Raw genomic sequence first — 17,981 nt, forward strand, 5'->3', positions numbered from 1 at the left:
ACTATTCTTGCCAAACTGTGTTAAAGGATGTGTTTCATCTGCATGATCCCTAATTTATTTGGAGAAATCCTTCTCAGGCAGATGAAGGCATATTGCAGGTTGCATGCAGACAAGTCTAGCATATGAATTGATCCCTGCCTTTTTATGGAATATCTTTGTTTTGGGAAGGAATAAAAAGTTGTTTATACTTCCAGTTTCTGGAGAGACAGGTTCTTCCCTTGGACTAGGCTTACAAAGGCAAGTGGAGCCAGCAGAGTTCCACTGGGGCAGTGGGGCAGAAGGTGACCTGCACTATCTAGTCATTTACATGGCCAAACTGTGCCATTTGGTTCCATATGGATTAACTTCTGTGAAAAAGTTAATCGTGTTAATGGTGTATTAATGTCCTCAAATATGATATTTGAAGAATAATGAGAATTAGCAGTACAGTGTAAAACATATTGAATCATAACCATGTGAAATGTTTATTATAGATGATAAAGGAACCCTTCTTTTCTTAATGATTTTAAAGAAAAGTCCTTTGCAGATAACAAAAACTTATTTTGGGGCATTTTTTTGCCTTAACTAAAGAAGTCAGTATCTCTCTTCTTCAGTAATCAGAATTAGAGAAAATTATCAATTTTCATCTGCCAAAAAGAAATTTATTTATGAGCTTTTCTTTCATAAAATATGAATCTCAAATATAATTTGAATTAGACCTTAATACCTGAGGTATTAGTTGGATGAATATAGCAAACAAGTACCACTCTGCTGGCTCAGGCTCACCATTAGTAAGTCTAGTTCACTAATTTTTCCTTTTAAAGAAAAGTACTAAAGGTAACTCTTCCTCTCAACCTCCAGCAATTCAGGATTTATGTTGTGAATATTGATGATTTAAATCTTTTTACACAGCTCATTTAGAAACAGTTTTAGAATTACCATGGAAATTATTGCTCATTCTTAGTCTAGTTACTTGTATTATTTATTTTTTTCTTCAAGTTGAGTGTGAATAGGGGTAAACCTTGTAAAAGCATAACTCTGCCCCTTGTTAAACAGGATATAGTTGTGTCTTTCTGTGCATGGATTTGGTTCTTTTATTCACAGTGATATTCAGATGAGTGTTGTGGGTAGCCTTGAAGATTTGGATTAATAAGGTTTATTCCATCCAAGTGATGTTGCTGGCTTTGTAATCTTTATTCATGCAGCTTAGTTGGGTGAAGGCATGGAGGCAGGGCTGGAGTGTTGCTGTCACACTGCCTTGTGCTGCAGTTTGCTCACTCACTCAGACCTGCAGCTGGATGTGGTGTTCAGCATCCAGGAAAATCAAACATTGGTACTGCTTAAAGCTTGGATCTGCTCAGCACAGGTATTGAAGGCAATGCCTGTACGGGTGACCTGGGCCAGCAATTCACTCCCACAGGCCCAGAAAAGGCAGCATAGATACAGCCAGAGTGAATTACACTGTCAGCAGCGTTTGTCGTGATGCAGTACCAGCTGCACATTCAAAGTATTCCATTTATACTACACTTATAAGGCTCAAAATACTGTTGGATTTTGCTGTTCCCAGAATTCCCAAAGAACAGGAGCATGTTAGTGTTAACTTGTTACTGCCCCTCCTCAAAAGACCTGCCTCTTCATGGACAAGGTTAGTTTTAAGGACTGGTTGTTAGATCATCCTAAAGGGCACTTCAAGCCACTCTGAGCTGCAGGACGTGTTTCAAAGGCATGGAGTTAACTTGGTTTGGATCTTCATTTAATGTCATGTTCTCCACATGACAGTTAATCACCAGTGTCACATGTACCCTTTAAAGCTTTACCAAGTGTGATTAGGCTGGGCTGCAATCTTCCTGTTTGCAGAGGAATAAATCTCTGATGCTGGATCAGTGGTTTTGGTGGGTTGCCCTTGGGGACTGATGGCAACCTTGGCTCTCTTTGCATGCATATGTAATCAGCAGATGATCTTGCACTCACTATCTAAATAATGAATGTATTTTGTTGCTGTATAGTGCTAGAGGTCCTGGAGAAGTGAATAAGATGTATTAACAAAATAAAAGAACCATCGAGAATATTAGCTAAAGCCGAGCTCCTTCCATGGCAGTGACAACAAGGAGCTGAAAAGGAACATGCTTGTACCAATCTGGAGCTTTTTCAGGTGCCAGCAGACTAGAAACATTATAAACAGAAATGTTTATAGTATATTTAACTGTATAACTGTGATATGTAATAGATTGAGCTACATAGAAGCCTTAAAAACAGAAGTTCGGGACATGAACTGTGCAATGTGTGTGTAAGATAAAACACGGGCATAGAAATATGATCCATGCAAGCTGGCTGTCTCTGCCAGATTTTTTTCTAATTGAAACTGACAAAAAAAGTATTGAATGATATAAAACTAAACAACATTGTGCAGGTAGAGTCAGTGTCATTGTTCACCATGGGAGCTGTTTATTTAGTGTGTGTATCATTATGATAACTGTACTTAGCAGTATGTTTTCTATATGTTTTACATGTAAACCTCAGGCATTTCAGCAATACATCATATATTTAAATGGTGAATTTAGAGAATGGTAGATGTTGCTCTTGCATCAGTTTAAAATGTGAAACACTATACAATAACACTGAATGTTTTATAATGAAGAAGAGCTGACTATCTTCTATTACAGCCATAAAAAGGTAGTCCATCCTTACTGTTTACATTGTGTTACAACATCATTACTAGTTGTATCCTTGAAACTTTCCATCCACGGTGATTTATTTAATCACCATAGCAAGGCTTTGTCCCAAGGATGGTATGCTAAGAGAACACAAAGTATTCACTGGATAATCTCAGTGTAATTTCAGGGTAATTTCCCTGTGGCCGGGGAAAGGTAATAATCTCAGAAAATTAGATAAAATTATTATGGGGACTTTTGGGATATTTTAAACAAGAAAGGGTTTTAAATATGCTTCTAGCCGTGTTGAGGCACTTCCTGACCAACTATTTCCATAGTTCTTAGGTTAATGCTAAGTTTGCCCTTAGTCATGAATGTGGTCTATTTTACTGGTTCCTGGTGAAAGTTTCCCAATGCTTTACCAAGAACAAAAGCCCCACTGAGCAAAGCAGCCTATATATGGTAAAGGAGTTCCTTTTCTCAGGAGTCTTACCTTGCTGTAAAGGTCTTGTTCCTGTTTTTATTATTGCTTTAATGCACATAAAAGTAGACTGTGTTTTGCCAGTGAAAGACAAATAATAAAAATGTACATTAAGAGATTTGGTTCCTAATAAAATCTCAGCACGACATGCTGTGCAGTTCAGTGACTTTTGTGAATTATTAATATGACCGGATTTGGGATCTTTAGTGTTAAATATTGCAGTGTTTGTTTCTTTCATATTCAATGATCCATCCGTTAAAAAAAGAGAAAAAAAGGATGCAAACATCTGTGTTATAATGACGTTTATGTGTTTAACTTAGAACACAGAAGAAAGTAAAAGACTGAGAGTTGGTTTATTATTCTCTAGTTTGACTCATGTCTGATTAGAACTTAGTTACTGTTGCCATACATCTTCCTGTTTGCAGTGCTTTTGTTGTTTGTGTGACTCAGGTGTTGCAAATAGTCAGTGACTGTAAATAGTGACTGTTACAAAATAACATGATTTGTGTAAATTCTGAGGTTAATGCTGCCTGTGGTAGTACTGTTTGCATTAAAGACAGCCATAACATGCTCTACCAGTTTCTGGGCTAGTTTCTAGTAGAAATAAAGATTATCAGAGTTGAATTTAAAGTAAATGATTGTTTATTTCCTTGTCTCAGTTTTTAATTACTCCATACTATTTCTCCTTATTTGAAGGTGTTAAAAGAACATTTCAAATAGAAACTAAAAATATTTTTCAAGCAATGAGCTGCTCACCAATTATCAATAATTTATTTCTAAACTTTCATCCAGTCAACAAAACATGTTATTTTCAATTTATGATAGAACCTAGCATGAGGTTTTTAACAAGTGTATAGCTGTAAAGCAGGATCTGTTATTATTTAATAAATAATTTCTGATTGAATGTCTTTATTTCTACATTGTGCTGTGATAAAAAGAAAATTTCAACTAATAAATTCAATACTAATAATAAATTAGAAAAAGTCAACAAATAGGCACAGTGGACTGGTGAGTGTAGGCGTGAATTGTCTGCCAAGGTAGCACATGGGACTCTTTGTCATGCTACATGTTAATTTGACACCCTGCTTGATTTGCTATCTTTTATTGCTGCATGCAGATCTGTGATATGGGAATAACCAGTACAAGATGAAGTCAGATGTGTATTCTGTAGTCTTCTTTTGAATGGAAGATTTAGGTCAAGTATATTCTCTTTAATCAGCAGTGAAGCTCAAAGCAGAATTCACATATGCAGTCTCTTTGAAATAGGTAGGTGTGAATTATTACATCTTACAGAATTTCCTGGAATGCCCTACTAAGAGTCAAGTAAAGTCATATGGATGATGGTTATTCTCATTGCTCAGGTACGATATGAATATAGTTTTGTGCATGTTGTGTGCACTTGTAACACAAGTGTATGCTACACTCAGAGAAGTTTTGTGGATGACTGCTACTGCTTGTTTCTGGTTTGTTTGTATTCCTCTCAGCTGCTATGCTTGAAATGTGAATCTAGAAGTCCTGGAATGACTATAGAGAAGTTTCAGCATTGGGAGACAGTAAGAGGTGGTATGTAGGGCACTGTCCTTTGAGTCCCATGTGATTCACAGACTGTTTTGATCTATGTGTGACAGCAGTGGTCAGGGGAGTGAGACTTGCCTGTGGCTGGAGCAAAACTTTACTTACACCATGGTGTGAGAAGCAGTACCCTTGAATTTCTGATTTTCCTCTGTGGTGGTGATGAGCTGCAGCTTTCTGGAAAACTGTTTCCTTGAACATGGATTTTATTTTCCATGGTTAAGTATGTCCTTACTTGGATAGAGTAGACATTTCTGTGCTTCCAATTGCATTTCAGAAGAAAGGAGGAAACTAGAGCCCAGGCCTTCTGTGTTACTATGTAAATGTTACAACAGGTGCTAGTTTTAAAACAAGTAAGTTGCATCTGCTAGCAGTTATGATATTGTAAATCACCCAATTATGTTGAAACTTCAAGATTTCCTAGCTGCAAGAATTCACATGACATCCAAGTAAAGGGTTTTTGTTGCCTTAACTTTGAACTGTGGTGCAGAAATTACTGCTGAATGTGATTTGTGTAGAGTGCTAACAACCAACTCTTTCTTGTGTTTATTTTCCCCAGCTTTTTGTTTAAAATTGTTATATTGAAAATATATTTTACTTTTTCATACCTTCAAAATAATTTCAGGGCGTTTAAAATTGGGCATTTGGTTTGAAATTGACATGGATGCCATTATTGTCAGCAAATTGCCCATTCTCCAGAGGAATCTGTAGTCTGGAATGCCCATCTTTCCTATTGGTGTTGGAGCCACTCCCATCACATGGGAAGTATCAGAGCGGAGTGGAAGAGGCTCTGATTAGCCCACCAACACAGGCTTCTTCAGAAAATGCCAGCAAACTTGGCCTGGCTTACATTTGTCCCTTGCTGGCAGGGAGGGAACCACCGCAGCTGCCCACTCCTGAGAGCACAGGGGACTATGGGCAGTGCTGGTGCAAAGTTGTCACCTCTCATCAGAGTCCCATTGCTGCTCCCTGTGACCTGCTCGGTGTGCACCAGTTTGGTCCGGGTGATGAAGCTTGCTGCTGTGCTCCTTCAAAACCGCCTTGTTATAAGGCTTTTGCAGTATTTATGCACATTCGAAGGAAGGGAGAAAATACAAACTGTAAGTATATTGGAAAAATGTCTGACAGCTATCCTGGATGTACCTGGGAAATGGTATCAATAGTAGTAATGTTAAATGTGAAAGAAGAAAGCTTTGATGCTTCTGCACTATAAATAATTACTAACAAAGGCGATTGCCAGTGTGGAGAGTTGTTTGCAGAGGGATTCATTTCTGATTGTTAAGTGTAAGTATATTTAGACAGAAAATTATTTTTGTTCCTGAAAGCCAGGGAGTTGTAAATGGGAAGAATTAGCAATTTGGACTCCACAGAGCAAACACCAGCCTGGTTATTACAGATGAGACTTGATGGATGTAGCTATATTGAAGTTAGCTCAGGAAGCTATTCCTGTATTTTACATTTTAATGACGGAACTCAGTCATTTTATTGTGAGCAGTTGAATTTACACAGTTTTCTTGAAAAACTACTCAGTTTGGCAGTCTCCTTTTATGAAATGTTGCAAATATTTCAAAGCCCTTAATGTCCCTCTTGCTAAGTCGCCTTTGATCCAAAAATCTTCATTGAGAAATTTGTGCATATGGCCACAGACATACTCTAACACAATAATAGAATCCAAAATAATTGAAATTGAAGAAAGGAATAAAGGAGCTTACCAGAGTTTCCTATTCTTTGCCTTTGGTGGTTTTGCACTGCAGTCCAGAAATTGTGACTCCAAAATCTGAGATTTTATTGTGTAAGTGAAACCCTGCAGGATTTTGCAAGGCAAGACATATTGGGGAAATAGTGTTAATACCTGCAAGTTTAAAATAAATACAAGTAGCTAGATGAGATTTGACTACATGTGACAGCAAGAGATACCTAAACATTTTAACTAGGACATGGCATTACAGGTGGAACCTGACACTAGGAAAGCTGCTGCGCAGTTCAAGCAAACTTGAGCACAATTTTTGTCACATGAAAACGCTAACTTCACTAGTTTAAACATCTTAAACAAGGAACCTGTTAAAGTCTTGTGTTTTAGCTTGTAAGGGGTGGTTCTTGTGAGTTTATGTAAAGAGGTTTTTTTTTTTCTGTTCCTTTTTTGTGTCCTACTGAGAAGCCTTCTGATGAAGCACAGAAAGTTTTTCCTTTTTTCAGTTTTATTTTTCAAAACCCGCTTCTATTGATGGAAGGATGAACAGAGTTTATTGGCAGAGTTCAATAGTAGCACATGGGGTGAAACACCTGTTCATCGTAATAGTTCTTAAAAGCAGTAGTCCAACAGTTCCCTTTAACATTTCTACAAATCAAAGTCCCCAAAGCTTGTCTCTTCAGCTCTGGGGCTACCCAGATGATTTCCATGGAAACTGTCCACTTTTTATGTTGTGTTTCTGTAAAATAACTGATTGCTCATGCCTGTATTAGATATTTACAACAATAAATGTGATGTAAAGCATGAGCTATAGTTTATCTGTATTTAAGTCTTTTAACTCACAGATAGCTGTCAGACTGGCTATCAGATAGTCTTTTTTCCCCAGTCTGGTTCTCAGATCCAGTAACATATCGCACTTGAAGAACTGGAAGAAGGCTACGTTGATCAGTTCTTATAGTTCAGAATTTGGGCTGAATCTAAAATAAATCTGTTCCCCTAGACATCTGACATGTGGTCAAGACTGGAAATTATGTAAGAGAGAATGAATACTTTTGGACTAAATATCTCACAGGAATAATTAAAATTTTCTCCTGGTTTACACAGCCTTCTACCCAGAACAGATGGGTAACCTTAACTCTTAAACCTAATGGTCTGTCTTGAAGTTCCTTTTCATGTGCTTCTGGTATGTGTCTTCATACTGCTAAAGTTCCTTTGATTTCCTTTTGGCCACTTTCCAGAGCATCTTTTAATTCCTTTTGTAAAATTTCCATGCCAGCTTTAATTCCTGCCAGAAGGCAACTGTTCCATCTCTGTTCAAGCAGGACCCTAAAGCTTTAAATTCTCAGAATTTCTCTCTCTGGAAGTAATACTCCCTGCTCAGACTTCAGAGACATGAAGAATATGTAGATCCAAGCACTGCTGGGGAGAGAAATAGGGACACAGAATTCCTTCCTTCACTACAATTATTCCCTTTCCATTTGCTGCTTGGATTGATTGTAGTGATACTTGGCTTTTATCTCCAGTACTTGCTACTGAATGAGTTCCAGGAATCTTTATTAAAAAAACAAAAACAACCAAAAAACAAATCACAAAAGAAGTCCAGTCAAAACCACAACTCATTTGGCACTCTTTGCCAAATTCTTTCTCCTATCTGTATGTATATCCATTGAATCTTGTAAGGGCAAGACTGGAAGTGTCCCTTGGTACCACTTTTACTGTCATTAAAGGACACAGATGTGACTCAAAATCATCTTGGACCTGATTAATTGATCTGTAGATGACCCTCAGGTGCAGGGGGAAGGTCTTTTTTAAATTTGAAGAGTCCCTTCTTCTGCACCATTTTACTGAAAAGGAGTTGTTGGGGGAGGTCTGACAGCCTTCTTGGTTAAGGTCCCAGTTAAATATGTTGGTATCTACAGACCTGGTTAAAGGATGGGGGTCAGGATTCTACCGTGTTATCATAGGGGAAAGGCTGATGGAGTTTTCTCTTTGTTACTTGTTAAATATATATATATATATATATATATGTATTTGACTCACCCCTGAAGGCGAGGGTGGCTGAGGTTCTTGTTAATAGATCTCTTGTGGCAGATTAGAATGAAATGACACTGAATGACTATATATATAAAAACATATTTATGTAGGGATTATTTTAGAAATAGGAAAGAGGAGGCATGTAGCAATTTTGGTTTTTATCTATCTGTAGTAATATAACAGTACAAAAGTATAAAGATACCCCTTCAGAAAATACATAAGGGAAAGAAAGAATGAGAAGAAAAGGATAACAGATAATGGAGAGGAAAGATATCACCACTCATCTAGAAAGGAGACTTGATTGATGTTATTTGGTGTCTGTTGGTGGAAGTGATGATCTCCATCTTGATCAGTTGAGAGTGGGAGAAGTCCCCAAAGCACCGAGTTCAATGTTAATAAATGTTCAGGTTTATGTCAGGCACCTTCTCCCTTACTGGGCGGGTCAGTTTTACATTGTCTGATGTAACACTGTGGATGGTGTGCAGTCCTCTGGTGAGGAATTTTGGGAAGGCCCAAAAATTTGTCAGGGGACACTCTGAAGGTCTTTGATGGTTTGTGACACCTTCTAAGACATGACAGCTGCCTCTCATACCAGTGTGGTTGAGCTGGTTGTGCCCCATCAGAAGGGATGAAAACCTTCAGGCCTGTGTGTGAATGCCTTGTCCTTCCCCAGGGAGAAATTGTACAACTGAGCCTGTTTTCTAAGGGTGATAAAAAGCACTATCCCACCTCTGCAGGGTCTGATTCTTACCTGCCTTCTCCCTCACATGGCTCAAACCCCAGGTTGTAGCCTCTGCTGGTGTGTGCTCAGCCCCTCGGCACCTGGGCTGTGACCTTGCAAAGCCAACCTCAGCGAAGCACCCACTGCTAACACCAATGACTGATTGTTTGGGTCACTGACCATTAACACTTCAATCTCTCATGCCATTCTGCTACAGAAATGGTAGTGACTGAATAAAAGAAATTTTTATTTTAGTTTCATTTTATTTTTTTACTCTGGTAAGTTTTATAAAACTGAAATGCACTGCCTAGGGTTTGTTAGGACACCAAGGTTACTGTACATGTTTATATTACACAGCAACAACGTCATCTTTTAAATCCTGACAAGTTGTTAACAGCCTTTGTGTGGTGTAATATCTAATGAAGTCTGTTGAGAGCCTGCCACTGGCTGGAGCAGGATTGGATCCAGGTGCATGGCTATTCTCTATGTACATGTTGTAAGTCCAGAAAAAAAAATATGTATACAAACCACATATTTTTTTGTGCTTTGAGTCATGATTTACATCTTACAGAATTATACAATGGCTTGGGTTGGAAAAGACCTTAAAGATACCTTGTGCTAGACCAGGTTGCTCAAAGCCCCATCCAAGCTGGCCTTGAATGCTTTCAAGGAAGATACACAGCTGCTCTGGACAACCTGCTCCAGTCTCTCACCTCTACGTCCATTCTGCATCTATATGTCTATTCATCTATCCTAATCTCTTAATCTATTTGTCCTAACTGCTTTCTACCGTAACCTTAGTTGCTTTTTTCTTCACTACTGCATTGTTTAGTGTGGGGATGTAGTTCATAACCCCTGGTACTGGAAGAGCCTGCTTTTGAAGAGTTTATCTCAGTGCTCACCAAAAAGCTTTCTGGAAATTTCAAGTGCGCTAAATCTTCAGAGATTCAATACCATTGCTGTCTTTGTTCTTTAGGACAGCAGTAGGTAAAGATGAAAATGTGGCTGAACTCCATCTACCATATTTAGAATTGTTAGAATCTACAAAGCTTAGATTTTCCTACTACTGTCAGAAAATGTAACTACATTCTGCAGTTTAGCACAAAAATTTCTGGGAGCTAAAATTATGTGGATTTGTTAGTTTTATTAGGGTTTACTGCAATTCTGTTCATCAGTAAACCATATGCTGTCCTTGAACCAAAGGAACAAATTTTCTGTAGCTGCTATAGCTATTTAGAGTTATCATTTTGTTCATTTGCATAATGAGTTAGGAAATCTACTTGGAAATTCTCATGCATAATATGATTTATTAAATTTAAGGTTAAAATCAGGGTTAGAATTACCCGGTTGAGTACTGTGACCTTAATACTGTCTTTGCAAGTTTCCTTAGGAGCTTAATGCATTCAGATTTATACTAACTTGAGTACAACGCATTTATTTTTCTTTGACTTTTTTGTCTGCTATATGATTTACTCATGCTGCATATTGTTTTCTTTTAAATACTGTTAAGTCTTTGCTTGAAGCAAAACTGCTCTCCAGATTTTCTCTAAGAGGTAATTTGCTCCAGGCTACTTTTTAACTTTCTGAAATGTAAAGTAATTGCAGTTCAGGTTTTAATTGTATGTCTTTTTCTCCTTTTCAAGAATATGCTGCCTGGACACATCACTTTGTTATTTAAAGGGCTGATAAATGTGTCTAACTTGTATTAATTTATGTGGCAATAGAATTCAAATTAATGCTAACCAGAAGATCTTTTAATGCATGAGTAGTATGAAAGGTATAATTAAATCTCTTGAAAAAAAATTACTGGATATTTCATGAATGTCAGTAACATACTTTTAGCCCTTAAATAATTTTTCTTTGTTACAGATACTTTGTAGGGTTGCGTCTACCAGAACCTTAAAAATGTATGCCGTAAGAAAACAGTAATTTTTTCCCTTCATTTGCCCATTTGGGTTTGTGGTAATTTGTTAGGTTCATATTGTCTTCCTAAATTATGCTTATACAGGTTCCAGAAAGTTCATAGAGTCAGAATGACACGGGGGGGGGTTTGAGCTGTGTGCAGAATATTTAGGTAAACACTTAAGCTGATGAGGAGTCTTTCTTTAGTTGAGGACAAACCTGAAAGATTAACCCATTGTAAAGGAAAAAAGTGGCTGAAGAATTTGCACAGTTGCATTTTTTGGAAGAAGAATTGTGTGCCACATGCAGAATTACTGGCTTCAGTTAATCAGTCTTTAAAAAGTGGTCAACTTTGTCATAATCTGGTTCAGTCACTTGTGGAAGAGCATTGAACTCTTGCTCACTGATCAACATGTAGCACTGTTCAACATGTAGCCCCATCAAGGGTGAGTGGAGTGTGATTCCCCTTTCTTCTGGCCTTTTTCTTCCTAGTGCTGGGCCAGCCTGTGGTTTGCTGCTGTCAAGCCACTGTTGGCTTGTATTTGTCCTAGCGTCCAGGGCGACCACAGATCCTCTCCTGACAGTTGCTTTTCAGCCAGATATGTGGAGTTCTTCTGCTCCAAGTGCAGAATTTTGCCTTTCTTGCTGAACCTCCTGAAGTTACTCAGAGTCCATATAGATTTTTTTTTTCCCCATTTCTTGCCTTCCCTTAGTTTGTAACTTGGAGGTGAAGCACTGAATTTTTAATGTTAGTTATCACTGTGAATATTTTAGATTGTTTTATATGTCTTGCACTCCACGATGCACGGTGAACATACAGCTTGGCTGTCACCAGAGTGAATTTTCTGTGTGTTTTTTCATGATTCAGCTACCATTACATTTTTGTCTACCACCAGCTGCCAAGATTGTTTGAAATATACCAAATAGCTTTAGGCATTTCTGCTTCAAGAAAGTCTTGTTGATTCTTTTCTTAGTAAGAAAGATGGCATTTTTATCTGATATCTCAAATAGCAATGGTGGAAAATTATATTTAGTGCACAGTGGACTTGAAAAAAATCAATATTCTTTTTAGCTTGCATTAAAAAAAAATCATAGGTTCTTAGCAAAATCATACCATGTAGTATATTGAAACTGCCATTTTCCTTTTTCTGTGGAGACTGTGGATTAAATTCAGGTACCAGCAGTATAATTTCTGGATGCTGGGATTTAAGTATGGGCTCTGTAACAGTGATGACTGACATGACTCAGCTGTAGGCACAGAAAGTTTTTTTTTACTTCATCAGCTGTAGGTTGGTTGGAGAGGCCCAGGTGGGACTACAGTCCTCTCACACCTGCAGGGAATGGAAAACGTTATGTTCAAGTACACCTGAATGTCGCCCCTTGGGATTCCACTGCTGCAGCCATAGATGGATATATTCATTCATGTAAAGGCCCAGGCAACATTCTGCTCACCTTTTCTTTTTCCAAGTCGTGAAGACTTAAAGGTGGCTTTTTAAAATTTTTTTCAAAGAGAAGATGAACTGAAGAAAAACCAGTGATTTCTATAGGACTCACAGGAAAGTTTCTGGCGGAGATGATACGTCAGTCTGGGAGTTGTATTAGAGTTCTTATATGCACAATAGATTGTACATAAGATTTAAACGAGGAGGGAGAAGAGGTATTCTAGCTTGGATTTGGTGGCAGGATGCATATTCCTCCTAAAAATAGCATGTGCTTTCTCTTATGGAAGAGCTTTCTGTTTGAATTGGACTAGTCTCTGTAATGTATCTTCCTTGGGACAAAGTTGTTTTCTTTTTTTATTCCATGTATTACTCTTCCAGATAGTGAAAGTGATTAGAAGTAGCCCATATGGTTCAAGTGCCTCTTGAAGTGCTTGGTGTACATAGGTCAATGCAGACTGTAGGAGGCTGGACAGCAGTAATTTGTGGAGAGAAAATCAGGATGATGTAAGCAAAGGAAAGGCTCTTTGAAGCATTTAATGCATAAGGTGTTTGTTTTTGAACACTTAAGGTTTGTTTTTGAAATAAATGTGTGGTACCCTCAAAGTGTGAAAACTATGGCATGGATATCTTTGTAGATTACTAAGGTAAAGAAACAAAAATCCACACTGAGACCAATTCAGCTCTTGCTTTCGATTGTAGAGGTTCCCCTCCCCACAGTTTTATCATTCACCAGTTTGCATTTCAGTAAGAGTAAATGTATTAGAAGTTCTAGTCCTTTCAATGATTCTTAGAAGATACTGCCAAGTATTTCAAAGTGTATGAATTCTTTCCTCTGGAGATCTGATCAGTACTATCAATGCATTATTACTGTAATATCTAGATTATTCATGTGTCATGACCTTTTGGGGACTCTGAGAGGGCTTTAGGCAACACATAAACCTAAAGTTGTCAGCTTATTTTCATTTTGCTTCTTTCTGATATTCATTGTTTTTGTCACATGAAGAAAAGGAGCAGATTTACTAAAATTCCTGTTAATGCTGAGAATAATCACTCTGTTAATGCTGAGAACAATCACTCTTTTAGAAGGTGAACAGGACATCGATCTCTAGTGCTTAGAACAGAATTAATCAGTTCTATTTATTTGAACCAACCTGCTGTATCTTATTTTATATTTAGATATACTGGATTTATTAAATATGCTACTATATATGTGACCAATTGTTATTATTTCTCTTGGAGATTTCTTTCAAACATTTTGGCAAAATCTGTTTATAGTCATAGCTCCTAGACAGCTATAATTATACTCCAATTAATAGATTCTGAGAGACACAAACTATTTCATTGCTTTGAAGGGGTTAGTATATTGGAAACTGGGAACTTTAGAGAAAAACAATATGCAGTTGCAAATAAAAAAAAATAAAAAAAAAAAATGAAGAAAACAGCTGTACAGCATTTTGTTTAGGAAGTGATGGATGCATGAGTCTGTTTTGCCCAAACAAGAAGTGAGCAATTCTGTTTACCCCTGCATTTACTCTTCAGCTGAGGTAATAGATGCAATACAAGTTTGTGTGGGTTTTTTGGGTTAGATTTTTTTTCCTTAGTAGAGTTGTTCTGCCGTATAATTATCATGTTTTTCTTGTCTTGCTTTCCATTCTTTTCAGCAGTTCTGAATTATGTATAAATCTCACATGTATGGGCTTTGTCTTGTCTTTCAGTTGACTTGCAAGATTTAACACTGCTGTTGACCAAAGTAAAGCAAATGCAATGAAGGCTGATATTTTTCCAGTTAATTATTAGAAATTGTTCCTGCCTGTGAACATCAGTATTCAGTGCACACTCGTACCAGAATAAAGTGTTTGGTCATTAGCTACCTTCCAGTCCTCAGTGTCTAAACTTGACATTTCCTCAAAAACACCCATCACGGTGCTCCTGAAAGATACAGAGATCACTTTTGGAACAAACACACTTGTTTTAGCAGGGCTTTGGAGAGTTGGTTTGGAAATTGAAAAACATTGCATTCATCACCACGCTCAAAAGAATGATTTATTCATGTGTTTCAGATAGAGTTATTTTTGTCTCTGTCTCTCTAATGGACTGCACTTTGGGATATACGAATCATTTGAATGTGTCATACTAAAAACTGGTGGCTGAAAACTGTTACCCCAGCTGGAAACCAGGAGAACTGTGGAAAGTTTCCTTTCTTCCTTTAAAAAGGAAAAAGGCCTTAGTTAGAATAGATTCTTGTGTAATCCTATGTAGATTTATGTGGAAGTGACATAAACTGCCTCTATGGAACGGGTTGGACAGGAGAGGCAAAATAACTGTTCCTCTATTAGGTAATTAATATAGTAATGGTTTCTGTAAAGGAAATGTATAAAGAGCAGAAAACTGCTATTTTGAAAATGAGGTAGAACAGAGAGCTACTCGATGATTATTTGTTCATGTCAGAGTTTATTTTAAATATGATTTTCTTAATTATTTTATTTAGGCTGTCTCGTTATGTTGGTTCTCAATGACCATATCTCAGCATTCTACATAGGTAACTGGCAAGGGCATCATCAGCTCATGAACCAAAGAATCCAGCTTGCTGCAAACGGAGCTCCATGGAAGATGTGAAAGTAATCCAAATACTTCTGTAGGAACCAGGGGTTCTTCACCACACCCCAAAATGTACTCTCTCAAATCAGGCATTTTCAAATTAATTTCTTTTTCCGTCACTTTTAATGTGGAAGGTGCTGTCTGACAGCCCTGGAAATTAAGTGCTCTATTTCTCCACAGGACAGGTATAGCAAGGGCAGCAGCAATGCAAGCTTCCCCACACTGTCCTGACAATGTTCCTCAGCCCAGTTCTGAAGAAGTCACTTCTGGAGGTGAGTGGGTGGAAGAGTCTCTGTCTGTGCAGAGACTGCTGCAGGGCAGTGGTTCCTGCAGGACAGGCTGTTGGATGGAGGCTGGCCCCTTGTCTCCTTGTCTTGAGTGAACCACCAGTCTTTAACAGATAATCAGTTTATGTATCATAAAGCAGCGTGGGCTGGATTCATTGACTTGCATTATTCTGCTTGACTGTTGTCACATTTTGATATTTCTGTGTGGTTGGATGGCACCTGTACGTTTTTTTTCTTTTTGCACTGTTTTGTTGTTAAAGACTTTGTCAATGCTTTATGTACACGTCTCCAAAATGGCATGTGAATAACTGAATGCAGCCTGGTTGTAAATGTGGTACAGAAAAGCAGTTACTGGTGGCAGGCATGTGTGCAAGAGGAGCTGTAGGGCACTAGACCAGGAGGCATGCTTTGAAATGCACCAGAAATTGATAAGAAAGTGTATGTTGGTTTCCAGTATCTAAATGAACGATTAGGTTTGTGTTGCAAAGCCATATCTTAACCATTTCTCTTTTCATAATTACTATGTAATTTAGATATTAACATCAATTAAGCTGGTAAACTAATGTTCTTTTTAGATTATTTTACAATTAATGAAATCTGCCTATCTAAAGCTAGACATGCAACATTCTACGCTGTATGAAAATAAAGAGTATGTATTGCAGTTACTATAGATAATAGTCATCCAAACCAGAAATATGTGATAAATTATGTGAGAGGAATTAATGACTGATACAAGTTTTCAGAGCAACAATAAAGAGTGCTTACCAGTTTGGCAAATTAATTCTCCTATGCATTCCTGGAGTTACTTAAGCCCTACATACTTCAAATACAATGAGAAGTATTCTGTTTTCAGCCAAATTTACATCTCTTAACCAAGAAATAAATCTGACAAAGTGGGAAACAAAGGCTTAGCAAGAATGTTAGGTCATGGTGAATTACTTTTCTAGTTTCAAATGCTATGTGAAGGATTTGTAATACCTTGATTGTCATTTGTAGTTGAGGCCCTTAAGTCTGTTTATCTCTGTTTCTATGGTCTTTCTAAACAGGTGTGATAACAAGAGACCATAGTACAATTCAATAATTGTATGAATTGGGCATTGTTCCTGCCTGTTTCCTTCCATGAGATCATAGAGTAAGAAGAGTTAATTGTCATAGTCAAAATAGACTTCCTGAAGGGATTTCTTAATTTTTTAACTTTAACGCATATGAATCAGGATATTATTCATTCGATATACAGCTAAAACTGTTCCTGACTTTTAATTTCTTTTAAAACTTTGTCAGGTAGCATGGGCTATGGACTTGTGTTCATAATTAAAATTAATGACAAAGTCCTGTTGAGAAGACATTTGAGACTGATCCATAAAATGGAAAGCATTTTGAGAATCCTTGTCATGAGAATACACAGCATTAGGACATTTGCTAATAAGTCACCTTATTTAATATTTGTATGGTGCCAATAAATCATGTGGATTTGATTTTTTCCGGCTCTTTTGAATGCAGTGCAGAGTGCTAGTCTCCCTCTGATCTTGACAAAGCTGTAGTGAGGTCCAGAGTTGGCCTCCCACACACCGAAGTCCAGAATTTCAGCTCAAACCTCCTTCTCTTGCATGTAAACCTTTGAAGATAATTATATACCTTGTCACAATTAAATATTTTTTATAACAGACTTTATTTTAAATTCAAATACAAAAATACATTTTCAGTACAAACACAAAAAAAGGGTTCTGGAGATTGTTTTCTTCCCACAGTATTTATTCATACCACGCTCATCTTTCTGTCTCTGCATCTGCTTTCTGTGAATACTAATTAATACAGAGTCTGATTTTTTCTGCATATTTGCATTGAATAGTGGTGATCTAAAGTAGCACACTTGTGAACCAGCATATGGCCCAGAGCGTCCAGAGCTCCTTGATCCTGGAGCCCTAACTTATACAAATCTGTTGTTTCTACTGTGACTGCTTACATGACAAGAGGCTTTGCATTACATTCATAGTTACAGATCCCTGTCTTAAGAGCTTCCACTTTATCAAGTTGTGTTTACCTCCAGTTATATCCTAGTGATTGTACAGCCTTGCAGAATTTCTGCCCAGGGCCTGGGAGTAAAGGAAGATTAAACCAGTCTTTCAAGAGTGTATATAAATATTTTCCTGAAGATACAGTTAATTGGCTTGAGGCTTCAGGCTCTATTTAGAAACCCATTTTTTTCACTAATCACTAGAAAACGGAGTTTAAGGGACTTAGTCGGAATTTTGGGTCAAGTATCAGAAACAGAGGCTGCAAACAAGGAATAAGAAAACTTTTAGGTTCACATTGAATGATGTGTGGTCTTTGCACAGTTGGGAACCCCCCATGCTAAAATGTTGTTCCTTTTTTTTACTTTTTGTCTGTGAAAATAATACAGATCTGTGTTTATAATAGATCCAGAAGGGTTTGCTTATTCCCAGTCTTCTGGAGATACATTTTGAAAAGCATTTCCCTAGCAGGTTTGGAGTTAGGGTGAGGTACATTGGTCTGTCTGTGATGATCTGGAAGGAGCCGTGTAATCTTAGATTGGTTAAAAGGAAGTGTTTATTTGAGGCACCTAGAAATGTCCCATGTGTCAGCAATGGACATCTAAAAGTAAA

General features: G+C 37.5%; 1 protein-coding gene across 4 annotated transcripts in view; it reads left to right on the forward strand.

Annotated features, from left to right (window-relative positions):
* The window catches only part of PPP2R2C (protein phosphatase 2 regulatory subunit Bgamma), a 194,155-nt gene that overhangs the window by 62,858 nt on the left and 113,316 nt on the right, over positions 1 to 17,981 (forward strand). Inside the window, exon 1 of one of the 4 annotated variants that reach the window (XM_066185424.1) lies at positions 15,261 to 15,342. The exons of the other annotated variants lie outside the window; for them this stretch is intronic. Coding sequence (XP_066041521.1) covers positions 15,276 to 15,342 — 67 coding nt within the window. The 5' untranslated portion in view covers positions 15,261 to 15,275. Of the gene's footprint in view, positions 1 to 15,260; positions 15,343 to 17,981 lie in introns of those variants that run through there. 4 annotated transcript variants of the gene reach the window in all.

This window comes from Chamaea fasciata, unplaced genomic scaffold, assembly GCF_029207755.1.
Source record: "Chamaea fasciata isolate MVZ Bird 193981 ecotype frontalis unplaced genomic scaffold, bChaFas1.0.hap1 SCAF_6, whole genome shotgun sequence".
In the NCBI taxonomy this organism is placed as follows: Eukaryota; Metazoa; Chordata; class Aves; order Passeriformes; family Sylviidae; genus Chamaea; species Chamaea fasciata.